The 14,031-nt window shown below is 33.8% G+C and overlaps 1 protein-coding gene across 3 annotated transcripts in view; it reads right to left on the minus strand.

Annotated features, from left to right (window-relative positions):
* The window catches only part of LOC105317678 (serine-rich adhesin for platelets), a 36,119-nt gene extending 23,773 nt beyond the window's left edge, over positions 1 to 12,346 (minus strand). Inside the window, exon 1 of one of the 3 annotated variants that reach the window (XM_011414394.4) lies at positions 12,203 to 12,346. In XM_011414394.4, coding sequence (XP_011412696.3) covers positions 12,203 to 12,250 — 48 coding nt within the window. In that variant the 5' untranslated portion in view covers positions 12,251 to 12,346. Of the gene's footprint in view, positions 1 to 6,237; positions 6,496 to 6,862; positions 7,153 to 12,202 lie in introns of those variants that run through there. The other 2 variants (XM_020062979.3, XM_020062977.3) reach the window with 2 other exon arrangements.
* Between the last annotated feature and the right edge of the window lie 1,685 nt (positions 12,347 to 14,031).

The following is a 14,031-nucleotide window of genomic DNA, read 5'->3' on the forward strand; positions in this document are numbered from 1 at the left end:
TACACTGATAGGGGAATCAAACGCCACCTATTTAAGTACCCTAATGTACGCTTGGGAGGGAATTCCGAATTTCACAGACTTCTAAATACTGTATTACAGATTTAAGATAAAACAGATTAAAAAGAAAAAAATATGCAGTGTTTCCTCATTGCTTGCTGTTGTTGCCCAGGTGGGCTGCATGCATCTATAAGGATATGTGTGCATGGCTATATTTTTGACCACCCATTTGAATTTCCCCCTGATCAACAATGTTTCACACAGTGTTATGCTGTATAGCATGATATGACATAATTAATTGCCAGTAAGCTTGATAAATAAATATGCATTCAACACATTTGCTAGTTATTATGTTATTAATATATATACATAAAAAAATAAAGCAAATTATCCAAAAAAAAAATGATTGAAGTTTAAACTGCTTTAAATTAATTGGTTTTATGTTGTTTTGCATCGCATTCAGCATTATTTAATCCTATCAAAACATATCTTGTGTGTATGAAGAGACTCTTAATTTTGAACTTGTGCTGAAAGGTAAGTATTGCTAGTTACTCAGCAGTTTTGAGATAACAAATGATTAGAGGAAAGCTTTCCTTTTATGGACTAATACAAACATGTTAATTTGTTGTGGGCCGTGCATGAGGACAATTAAAACCTGAGCAATCTTGAAGATGTGTTTATACGTACTTCACATAAGCAAGTGCATCTCCTGAGCAACAACGACAGACTCCATCTTCATTCAAAATATGTAGATAAAGAGTTCCATTAAAATTTGACAAAACTATTGTGTACTGAACTTTTTTTATCATATGGTGAGATTCAACCCTTTAAATAACAATTTTAAAGTCTTAGTCGATATAACCTAAATTTCGGATTATTCAGGTACCATATATAAATAGACAGATCCTACTATACCAATCAGCATTCTGACATAAAATATCCCGAAAATTCATTTAATTTACTTTCATTAGGATCTACAAATTTACCTCTCAGCTAACCTACAGAATTCAATTTGAATTGTATGATAAATAACAGAACCCACTTTATCACAAAAAACCTAGGTAAAGGTGCAATATACCCAGATTGTCATTAAAACTTCTGACTGAACAAACCTCCATTGAGAAGGCCATCAAATTAGTTCAGCTACTCAGTGAAGAGGCACTAGAAGAACTCTATACAGATCTTTATTATCAACCATTGCACCGCATAAACAAACCCACTCATCCATTTGGTTCTAGAATTGGAAAAGGAGGGATGACTCAACCTGATGTTACAGGATACTATGCACAGATTTAACTGAAATTTAAGACCTTATTAGACCCTTTGTTTGTCAGGATGAGTAACGTTGCTGCCTTTCAAGAAAAATTATATGGACCCAACATGGATAAGACAGCCATAGTTCTGATGAAGTCACAAACAGTCAAAATAAGTTTAACAGTCAGAAATTTATTATACGTACTCTTTAAAAACTGATGATACAAGTTAGCTAACTTAAGGGAAACATTTTTTTTTTCAAAACTTTCAAAATTATCTTTCTGCTACAATGAAAATGTCTTGAACTTTTCAAAATTAACAGAAAAAAATAACATGATATAAGAAGTATTTCATGAATTTAAATATTGACAATGTTTCATAAAACATTAAAGTCTGTATCCATGCTCTTTGTACCCACATGTAATCCCTTTGTTCATGATGCAGCAAACCAATCAAGTTATAGCCATTGATCTTTGTTTGACATATATTTCATAATTGGCTAAAGTGTGAGACAGAGGTAATAAACACTAAATGTCAACAAGCATGCTAGACAACGTTAATAAAACAAATATGTTGTCTAAAAATTAGTCCATATACATAAACCCACAGTAAAACTCAAAGTACTGTTGGACTACATGTGGCTTTTTTCTGCATGGCCTAGCTGGCTTTTTCAAGAGAAGAATGGTTTGGGGTTTTTTTTGGTCACATACCCAATATACCATTTGGAGATCAAGAGAGTTGAACCACCTTTCAATTTAACATTTGTTTTTCTGAAGCAGTATAGATCTTGTGGCAGCTATATAGCACTCATCACCACGGGAGATACAATTTAACGTTCAGGACTCCATAAAAGAATGCAATTTTATTGGAAATCTTCCCAAGCTAATCCCATTTATAGAGAGCGTGAAGGTACAAAATGGCTTTTTGAAGTTAATGGAGACAATCTTTCCAACAAGTGTCTATTTCTCTGGGTTGAAGGTAACAATCATCATATTCAAAGTCGTCCATAGCGTACCTTACATTCTGAAGAGCATCATTATACAACTTGAATTCAACCCGATTTCTTTGTCAATCATTTACTTTGGGTCTTCAAAGGTTCCCATAATTAGCACCTTCTTAAAAAATATCTTTTGTACATCAAACAAGACCATGAAGCCAAATTGTGTGCTTATCTCTCTGTTGACTTATCACTTCACTGTGAATTTTTATGACCCCTTTCCTAATATGACTTTAACCGAACTTGTATTTGCTAGATCAGGGTACCTTGGAGAGCAAAGAGCTAGGTGAGAGACCAAAAAGGAATAAACAATCTCTAGGAAGGAAAACGTGGACCGAACACTGCAACTATTATTATATGAAGAAAAACATTTACAGTGAAAGTCGCTCATATTTAATTAAACCAGAACAATGGAACAAAACTGTTGAAGTTCTCCAAAAATACCATTTATATCATTCAATGTCTTTAGTGTATAATGCTGAAAGTACCAGGTAGCAATGTATGTAATGCTAATTAAGTTTGTGTTCCAAAAACAAAACAAAATTCAAAGAGTATTTTGAAAAGTATAATATTAGCTTATCTCTGAATATCAATTACCTAATACGTACACTGTAGTTAATTAATAATTGTACTGAACATTGTTCACTTGATCATTTAATTCAGAGTACCGGTACTTGTAGCTAGATCTAGTGTTGAGATGGTTCATTAATTGTCTTTCTATTCTGCTGGACTTGGAGGTTGGGACTGGATGTAGAAATTGAGTGGAAAAAGAAACTACAATGACACACTGGTATGGCTTTGACCTTTAATTGGCAGCAATCATAGATATTCACAGTATGGGATTGAAATACTCTTGAAAAGACCATGCACTGGGATCTATGAATTACTATTAATCAATTATATATGCAAGACAACACAAAAATTGCAAAGGGGTCTTATTGATTTGATCATGTAAGTGTGTGAAAAAAATCTTAATTCCCCTACAATCATAATCTCAACTCTTATGGAGATAATTGATAATCTCACATTCTAGAGAGGCATTTTTCACATTTAAGTGTACAAAACATGCAATGTACTGGTCTAAATAGCCGTCATTAATAACTGTATGACAACGGTCCTTAAAAAAGTCTTGAATGCATGCCATTTCTGACATAAGCAAGTCGCAGACAGGATATATATTATGAATTTGTGCATTAAAATCCAAGATATTGGGCATCTGTCCAAACACAGGCTGTTGAGACGTTGGCACTTCCATGGGAAAGAATAGTATACGGCTGATTATATCCGCCATTGTACTATTCAGGAATGAATTGAAGAATTACTGTATTGCCTCATGATTTCTTTGAGAAATTTTTTTTTAAATCATGATTTATCAATGAGATGCAGTTTTCTGATATGAATTACAAAAGTATATAATTGGAATTCAGTTGTGATACTGAAATTGAGGTCATATACACAATTTATACCACAAATTATAAAATGAATACCAATGAACTACAGGAACTGACCATGTAAATTTTAATCAAAATGTACGTCATATGATTTCATTTTGACAATCTTCTAAGCTAACAAGTTAGTTCTTGGTCATGGCGGTGGTGGTGGTGAGAGGGGTGTTTAAAACAAAAGTTTGAATAGCAAGAACAGGAGGATCGAGAGATGAAATGGTTCCTGCATGAGTGACATCTGACATTGAAATCAATGCAGTATGAAATCACGAGAAATCATAATTAATCCTTTGATTTCCAAGCTGTTCTCCCATTTTTTCTTGTCAAGTAAGGCACTAGTATAATAAATGTTACTTTAAAACCTTACAGTCTTTAAAGCAATTATTTAGCAAATACAAACAAGTTTTCGTTGGAATGTGTGGTTTTGAAAGTCAACACTAGTACAGCTGTCTTTAAATAGAAGCAAGACGTAAATATAATCAAAGAAAATCAATCTGAAGGCATAAACCCCCCATTGTTCGCAGTGTTTACCCGTTTTCTTTACATTTAATCTGTTTAAGACTGATAAATTTAAGTTAAGATTTTCCATTTTGGCATAATGAGATCTCAAAATCAAAATTTATACTACTTTTGACAAATGCATGAAAGTATTAACTCAAAATAAAGCTCTCTCTTGATACAAGAAGAATTAACATATATTTGTTTGTCTCTTAAAATATGAAAAAAATTCCACTTCTCTCTTACATATAATGTATAAACATTTTTCAACTGCTGGAAAAGCTCCAATAGTGACAGTGGGCCGCAAAAATTTAATTTAAGCCTAAGATTTTTAAGTGAATACCTGTACCTATAAAGAAAAATGATTAAAATTTCTAGTTTTTAATTCATATGAATGAAACCATAAGGCCACACCAATATAATTTCTTGTTCGTAGGACATCTAATGAAACAAGTATGACCACGCAAGCAATTAGATAATAAAATTATTACTTTTAGGCGGTACATAAATAAATTTCTACTTGTTTGTGATTTATAAATTAAAACGATTTAAAATACGAAAAATAGTGCAGAAATAGAACGGAAAACGCAGCAGAATTTCCCACAAGTCGGAAATTTTAAAATTATTTAATTAGTTTTGCTTAATGTTCCTTAAAATATCTAAACATTTTTGTCTGTATTTTGTTTATTGTGTTCAATTTCATAAATGATATAAAAAAATCATAAAAAGTAAAGGTACACTGTATTATATAAGAATGCGCAAAAACATGCGCAATAAAAACTTAAGTCGGTCTTCTTAATTGATAACTATCAAAATGAGATACATTAAACTCTTTATATACGTTATTAAATGAATTCTCAAAAGAATATACACAATATATGAATGTATTAATTCCTTAAGTTAGTAATGTTTCTTGTTGTATGTTTTTGATCGCGCATTGTTATGTACGAGTGTTTGTGTTAATAAACCTTGAACCAGTATTCATGTTTACAACATTAATATTTGCTCTTTTAATTTTTTAAGTTGCACTTGTTTTATCAGGCTGTTTTAAAATTTTCATATTTGCGTTTAGGTATACAAACTAAGGATGTAAGTAAAGTATATTTTTTGTAATTTGTTGCTCACTTTGATATTATTTCCCCAGTGAATATATGTTAGATAAATATAACAGAATTACATACTGAATAGAATTATTACATTGTATACATGTAGCCACTGAATTTCTAAAAGTACTATAAACAGGTCGGGGAAACTATTTTCTGTGACGTCGGAATAAATTTACATACTAAATGAGGCACAGACGTAATCGACAAACTGACCCATCAGCTGAATGACATTCCTGGGTTGGAATTTCTTGTTCGTAGGACATCTAATGAAACAAGTATGACCACGCAAGCAATTAGATAATAAAATTATTACTTTTAGGCGGTACATAAATAAATTTCTACTTGTTTGTGATTTATAAATTAAAACGATTTAAAATACGAAAAATAGTGCAGAAATAGAACGGAAAACGCAGCAGAATTTCCCACAAGTCGGAAATTTTAAAATTATTTAATTAGTTTTGCTTACATACGAGCACGTGGGTCCAATATAATGAACAATGAATTATACTGGTGTGGCCTAAAAGGATAAAAAAAGAAGACTTCTAGTCCTAATTAACATCTGCAATCCTCTTTGTCGTGTACCAAACAGACTTCAAGTTTAGTAATTAATAGATGGAACTGGTTCTAGGTTAAAATATATTAAAATTCAGCTGGATTGTATATCTGAATACTTATTTAGGGAGACGATCTATCTGAGAAGTGGACAAAAAAAATTTAAATTAAACAATATATAAATATGGATATTATGTATGAATACCAGAAAAACAACATCAGAGTCCAAGGACAATCTTTGGACAAGTCATGAAATATCAAGATAAATGAGATGGGATTAATTGGATTAATGAGTTCAAACAGATAAATAACATGTACCTAGACCACCAGGTAATCACCTCTTACATACATACACAGACATAGGGACAGGTGCATACAATGTTCTTACCTGGACTATGTCAGAGATGAACACTTTCTGATACACACATTTATAATCCTGTGGGAAAACACACAGTCACAATATAAACTCAGTACGACACAACTTACACAGACTGTGTCCTCGTCTGTCCAAAATCAACACTATATACTAACGGTCCCAAGAAAGAACCGAGAAAAAAAAAAAGTATGTAGACCCCGTCTGGGCACTATTGTAATCCCAATTATGATTTTTTATCACTCCTTTTAAGTTCGATCAAATATTAATCCCGAACAATTCGACTACCTGTGTGCTGATAAGCCAAGAGATGACCTTTCAACCTTTAAATCCTTGGAATGCTCCCTTTGTGTCGGTCCATTTTCGGGCTATAAGGTTGGCAGTGTTTACCTCAGCCATAGGCGGCAAAGAGTATGATGAATGTTAGGACCCCATTATTGTCAACACCGGGCCATTGGTTTAATTGATCGTGCAGCCACTTCCCCTTTTTTTTTAATTCTAGCTTTTATGACAATATCTCGTCAATATAGCTGTTCTAGTTACAGGATATTTCATGCAGGCCAGTTTGTCTCCATTTTAAACATAATGTGACACATTTCTTGAATAATATTTAAATGATTTGTAACTAGATATTACTTACCTTTCAGAGATAAATTACTGTCACAGAGTTGGAATAGAGGTATTTCATTCCTTCCGAATTCATTTGCTTACATTGCAATTTAAATCCCACAATTTTTACCCCCTTAACTTTGCAATCAAAGAAACACTTGGCACTTTCCTATATACTTAAAATTTCATTTCCAGTTTTATTTAACCACTAGCGTGTAATATGGTCATGCCATTCCACTATAATTTATATATACATAAATTGAATGATTCAGAATTCACACTGTAAGTTTCACAGAAATTCGGTGATCTCTTCCCTGTAATCTATACACAAGATTCGTAGGTCATCCCCGAAAATAGCATGGCTTCTGGTGTATAAAATTACTCTTTGAACCGCCGATGTGATCACCAATTTTGATGGACAGAACAGTTAATTTAAAAGACCCCTCAGTATAATGGTGGTTTAAGGTTTACACTTTGCATGCTATGTTTGAAACCGCAGGGAATTCAAGTTTAGATATCAGACACAATGATGCCGTGAACAGAGGCGTTTCGATATTCAGAAATAAACCAAAAAAAAAACATTGTTAATGTGATACCCCAGCTAGATAACCATTCATTTTTGTTCATAAAAGATATATTTTACATGTAGCCTTGTACTCATTTTCAAAACCATCTCCATTTCTTTTTTGTGCCGATAGTGACACATGCATTATCAATGGTGAAGTAATTAGGTACATCTATAAGACATTGAATCAATAGATGTATTGACGTCTCCCAAGACAATATCAGTCATTTGCTACTTAAACAAATGTTAATTTTCATCTTGAATGTCATTTTTGTTTAAAATAACAATTTTAGGTATGATATTACTAATTATAGGTTTGTTCCTGCATATCTTCATAGAGAATCATATAATATTATAATTTTAAATAATATTTAAGGGCCAAAAACCACAATTATGAACATTTTCTTTGTACAGTCATATATACCTGTGAAGTTTATTGAAAATTTTAATAATTTTGATCAAAATGCCCTAAATTTAGAAATATGAGACAAACAAGAGGCCCATAGGCCACATCGCTCACCTGAGCAACAAAAGCCATAATAAAATCAGGTTTATTGAGTCATACAATAGAATTCTTCCAAGCCTATTGGTTTTAAAGAATAAGATTTTTCTCATTATATTCCTATGTAAAAATTTGACCATCCATTGTCGCCAAAGCCTCCTCCCAGGGACCATGATTTGAAACAAGAGGCCCATGGGCCACATCGCTCATCTGAGGAACAATAGGTATGATAAAATCAGCTTAATGGAGTCCCAATACAAACTATCTGGACAAATTACAATAATACATGTAGATCCTGTATAAATAAAATCCATTTTTCCCCCTGGATATTCTTATGTTTATAATCATTAGTCCTTTTTCTAACAGGATGATTTTATAGTCATATCACATGTTGAGTATTGCAGTTCTCAAAAAGATCCTTATAATAACAATAGTTTATATATGGGATATAAACCTACATCAAACTCTGAACCTTCTTGTGAGGCCAAAGAATTGTCCTGGGGCCAAAGTCTTAACAATTATAAAGAATCATCTGGCTGATTAGTTTCTGAGAAGATTTACTCTATATATTCCTTTGTTAAACTTCGACCCCCAATTTTGGCACCACCCTACCCCCGGGGGTCATGATTTTCACAACTTTGAATCTACACTACCTGAGGATGCTTCCAAACAAGTTTCAGCATTCCTGGCTGATTAGTTTCTGAGAAGAAGATTTTTAAAGATTTATTATATATATTCCTATGTAAAACGTAGACCCCACCCCCCCCCCCCCTTGTGGCCCCACCCTACCCCCGGGGGTCATGATTTTCACAACTTTGATTCTACACTACCTGAGGATGCTTCCACACATGTTTCAGCTTTCCTGGCTGCTTAGTTGTTGAGAAGATGATTTTTAAAGGTGTACTATATATATTCCTATGAAAAACTTCGACCCCCCATTGTGGCCCCACCCTACCCTCGGGGGTCATGATTTTCACAACTTTGAATCTACACTACCTGAGGATGCTTCCACACAAGTTTCAGCATTCCTGGCTGATTAGTTTCTGAGAAGAAGATTTTTAAAGATTTACTCTATATATTCCTATGTTAAACTTCGACCCCCCCCCCCCATTGTGGCCCCACCCTACCCCCCAGGGTCATGATTTTCACAACTTTGAATTTACACTACCTGAGGATGCATCCACACAAGTTTCAGCTTCCCTGGCTGATTAGATTTTTTTAGATTCACTCTATATATTCCTATGTAAAACTTCGACCCCCCCCCCCCCATTGTGGCCCCACCCTACCCCCGGGGGTCATGATTTTCACAACTTTGATTCTACACTACCTGAGGATACTTCCACACAAGTTTCAGCTTTCCTGGCTGATTAGTTTCTAAGAAGAAGATTTTTAAAGGTGTACTATATATATTCCTATGAAAAACTTCGACCCCCCCATTGTGGCCCCACCCTACCCCGGGGGTTATGATTTTCACAAATTTGAATCTACACTTCCTGAGGATGCTTCCACACAAGTTTCAGCTTCCCTGGCTGATTAGTTTCTGAGAAGAAGATTTTTAAAGATTTACTCTATATATTCCTATGTAAAACTTCGACCCCCCATTGTGGCCCCACCCTACCCCTGGGGGTTATGAATTTCACGACTTTGAATCTACACTACCTGAGGATGCTTCCACACAAGTTTCAGCTTTCCTGGCCCGATGGTTCTTGAGAAGAAGATTTTTGAAAATTTTTCATTAATTTCTAATTATCTCCCCTTGAAAAAGGGTGTGGCCCTTAATTTTCACAACTTTGAATCCCCTTTGCCTAAGGATGATTTGTGCCAAGTTTGGTTGAAATTGGCCCTGTAGTTCTTGAGAAGATGTTGAAAATGTGAAAAGTTTACTGACAGACGGACGGACAGACAGACGGACGACAGACAAAATGTGATCAGAAAAGCTTACTTGAGCTTTCAGCTCAGGTGAGCTAAAAAGGTCTAATGAAAAACAAACCCATCATACATTATAAATGTTATTTTGTATCCCAACAATTGAACTTTAGAAAAATGATACAAGTCTGTAAATCTGTGGCCAAAGTCGCATACAGCATTCAAACATTGCACTTTGACATGACTGAAATTGCGCAGTGGTTAGAGCACCTGACATTAAAGGGACTAAGACACAATTTGAACTCAAAATTTTAAATTTTATTTTTCTGTTTTTAATGTTTAGAATGGTTTTAATATGGGTATATTTTAATGCCTTGTCAAAATTTGAAGTAAAATCTTGAGTTACTAGCAAGATACTGAGTTTGAAATTCTTTGTTTCGTAAACAAAACTCGAGTCTTGTTATTTTTTACATATGTGTCATTGATCTATGACATAAGTTTCAATCAAATGTCGCTTTTTCTGTTGATAATATTATTTAAAAACAAATTGAATCAGTTTATCTTGTTTGCCAAGAGTCAGTTTGCCAAAGAAATGGTAATTTTTTACTTTACATTATTTGTAAACAAATATAAGACTTGAGCTTTGTTTACATAATAATGAATTCTTACACCTTTATCTCTCTTATAACCCTAAATTCTAACATTCAAATTTTGGTAAATCACTCAAATAGCATAGGTAAACTATTTCATACATAAAAAAATACAGGATTTTTGCACCACTGATGTGAACTGAGGCACTTGCCTCCATCACATCCCCCATATCCTCACCCTTTATTTTATCCTTTATCACACCCTTTCCTTGAACTATGATGTCATGACATGAACAATTTGTTACAGATGTCGTCATATTACAATTTAAGCATCGAGAATATGCTGCTTCGAGGAAAAAAATAAAGAAAAGTAAAATAAAGATGGATAAAGTTTTTCATATAAAACAAGTTACTTTTTTAAATATATAATAAAAACAACAAAATCTGTATCAAACCCAAATCAACCCTCGACCAATGTCAATCCTCTGGCTCTAATTGACCCTCCGGCTGATCTTTGAGTCTTGGGTTGATATGGGGTGTGATACAGATTTTGCCATGTATCATTCTCTATATATTTTAACAATACTGTACCATATGATACAATATATTGCGTCATATGATAAATATCATTGGATACAATATAATATTGTTAAATATCATATCATTGGATACAATATGAACTTTAACCTTCTGCAAAAACCTTAACCTCCTCCAGTGTCTGATGCCAATGGCTCAGATTTAGCATTCAGGGCTGAATTTTACAAAAGAACTTACGACAAAGTCGTAAATATTTACAGCCTCGTAAAATGATCTTCAAAGAACAAAATTGATATAAAACTATTTCTTTACAAATATTTCAATTCCCTTTTTATATTTTCCAGCCATAAAAATAAACTATTGATTGGTAGATGATTAATTAGCGTTGATTAATTTGGCCATTAGTCATAAGTTCTTTTGTAAAACACAGCCCTGTATGTACACACCATGAAAGTTTGAAGATGTATGTTATGTCACCATGTCTCAACTTGCCGACATGGAGGTGTGCAAAACCTCCTTAAAGGGGTCCCTAATCTAATTTAAATCAGATCTTTGATCCGCTCCAACATAGATTGTACCTGGATTATAAATAATCAAATCAGTATGTTCATCTGTCTATACTGGACAGTTTCTAACCAGACTGGTCAGTGTTTATATCCCAGGGACTTGTGTAGAATAGTTAAAAAATGTCAGTATCTCGGAGGAGAATAATACCAATTTTTTTCTGAACAATGCCCCTGTACGTGTTATTGCTACCCAAGTATATACTAGTATGAAGCGATGTACAAGTACTTGTGTAAGAGATAACAAGTGTCAACATTAAGATAATTTTCACTGCCCTGCTAACATATTGCTTTAACTTATTACTGCTTACTTACGAAAGATGATCTTTTTTCTCTTTCGATCCAAGCATGCTTTCTTGATTCAGGGGATATAACTTTAAATGTATCTCGAGCTCGAGCATTTGTGAATGATAGAGTTATCTTTCTTTGATTAGGCAACTCAACCTCCAATTAGCTGCAAGTCTGTAGCTCCCGGTCTGAAAAATCCGAATTTTTTCAGACCGGGAGCTACAGACCTGCAGCTAAACCTCTGATATGAGAGAGAGAGAGAGAGAGAGAGAGAGAGAGGTTTTCGGAATACAGTGAACTAATCCCAGTATACTGGTAATACATAATATCATCGTTCTATACAGACTACACTCCCCCCTCTCAACTCTAAATCAGCACACGATTATAGGGATGCAGACTTTTTGACATGCTGATTAGATGGGGGATTTTTATAGTATTATTATTATAGTATTGTACATACCACAGGCCAGCTCCGGGCATCGTACACAGGTACCGATTTCCCGATCATTTTCAAGGTACCATAGCTCTAGAACTTCAGGTAAACTTTACAGGTGTAACGTCAAAGAAATAGGCACCCGGCCGTCATCGTTCTGAAAATATTTGTTTTTGGGTCGATTCATAAAATCCGAGTTGTAAATAAGAAGAGGATACATTCCTTGTGTTTTGAAAAAGAAATACATGTTCAAGTTATTGGAAAAGATTTCTTGGATTATACATGGCATAGCAACATTGACATTGGGCTCTTTCAAACACAGTGCTATTGTAAGCCTCTTAAAGAGATAAGAGTATAGAAAGCCCCCTCCGTATAGGAAGCGAGCTTCCACAAAGAACGAATCATATTATATTGACAATAGCAGCTCAACAATAATCACATACTATTCATTTTGCATAATGTATAGTCAAAAGGAAGATTGGGAATTAAACTTGTCGTTGTAAATTTTGATTTCTATCGCCGATGCATTCATAGTTACTTTATGTGGTTTTATACGTTCGAACGTAGAAGTATGTGTACATTTCAGTAAAAATAAATCAATAAATCAATAAATAAATACAGATTCTGTGACCCAAATTACACATGTAACAATAAGATGTATGACGCCGACCCACCGTACTTCATGTGGGTAAATCTATCTATCTATCTATCTATCCATCCATCCATCTATCCATCTATCCATCCATCTATCTGATCTCTCATGATTTGCTATGAGACAGGGTGATCCATAAATTCTGATACCATTTTAAAACTTCATAAAATTCTTACCTGATGAGATAAACTGTTAAACAAGTTATCATTCTTATCTCCACTGGCTGACATTTTATATCATTTGTAATGTATGGAAAAAATCTACTAGAAAAAGAAGCAAAGACGTCATATAATTTGTGTTGGGTTTTTGATAGTGCCCCATCTTTACCAAATGGCAACAAAATCGAGCTACAGTACTGTGAGACTCTTTAAACTTATAATTAAACCATGATCCGTTCTAAGATGAACTGGTTTTTTGTAGATATATATATTTTTTTAGATTAGTAGGATAGTAAACAATGAAAAAAAGGAGTCAACATACAGGCTTATATAGTGAAAGAAGAACTAAGGACAACTGTGGACAGGTTTTCTGACTAATCATCTGAAAAAAAAATCTGAAAAAGGTTAGCAAGAAGTGTATCAGTCTTTTCTGAAAAAAATATAATTGTGAGCCGCACAACACATTTAGGCCTACCTCAACACGCCAAGTCGGGAAAGGGGGGGGGGGGGGGGCTCATAGTCCCAACATATTTTGCAAAGTTAGACTTTACCCATGGAAAAGAGTTCCTTAGCTAGAAGATTAACGAGCAATAATTTCATTTTCGATCATTTTTACGTTTTCATTCTTTGTCAGTCAACAAACTAAACCTACGCAATGTTTAATTATGACGTCACTTTAGGTAAGAATACATGTGGTATATCAAAAACTTACTACGTGTAATCCATCGTATACTAAGCTAAACATGTGATAAACACGTATATTATTTAAATAAAAACTTAGTCTATATGATAAAACGGTCAATTTTATTTATATGCCATGCACTAACTGGCCTTTCGTTTGTACTACATTTGACTATGTTTAAACTAAGTTTCATTTATACCCTACATAAAGATAATATCTACATGGTTACCAGACATAAATGAAAATATTTACATTTGCAAATAAGCGTCCTTATTATCTCTATATATGAACGTGTAGAATTGATAGGGGAAACGTTCAATTCTGTTTAATAATGACGTCACAATAATTAACACATGTATGCGCT

This window comes from Magallana gigas, chromosome 2 (genome assembly GCF_963853765.1).
Source record: "Magallana gigas chromosome 2, xbMagGiga1.1, whole genome shotgun sequence".
Lineage (NCBI taxonomy): Eukaryota > Metazoa > Mollusca > Bivalvia > Ostreida > Ostreidae > Magallana > Magallana gigas.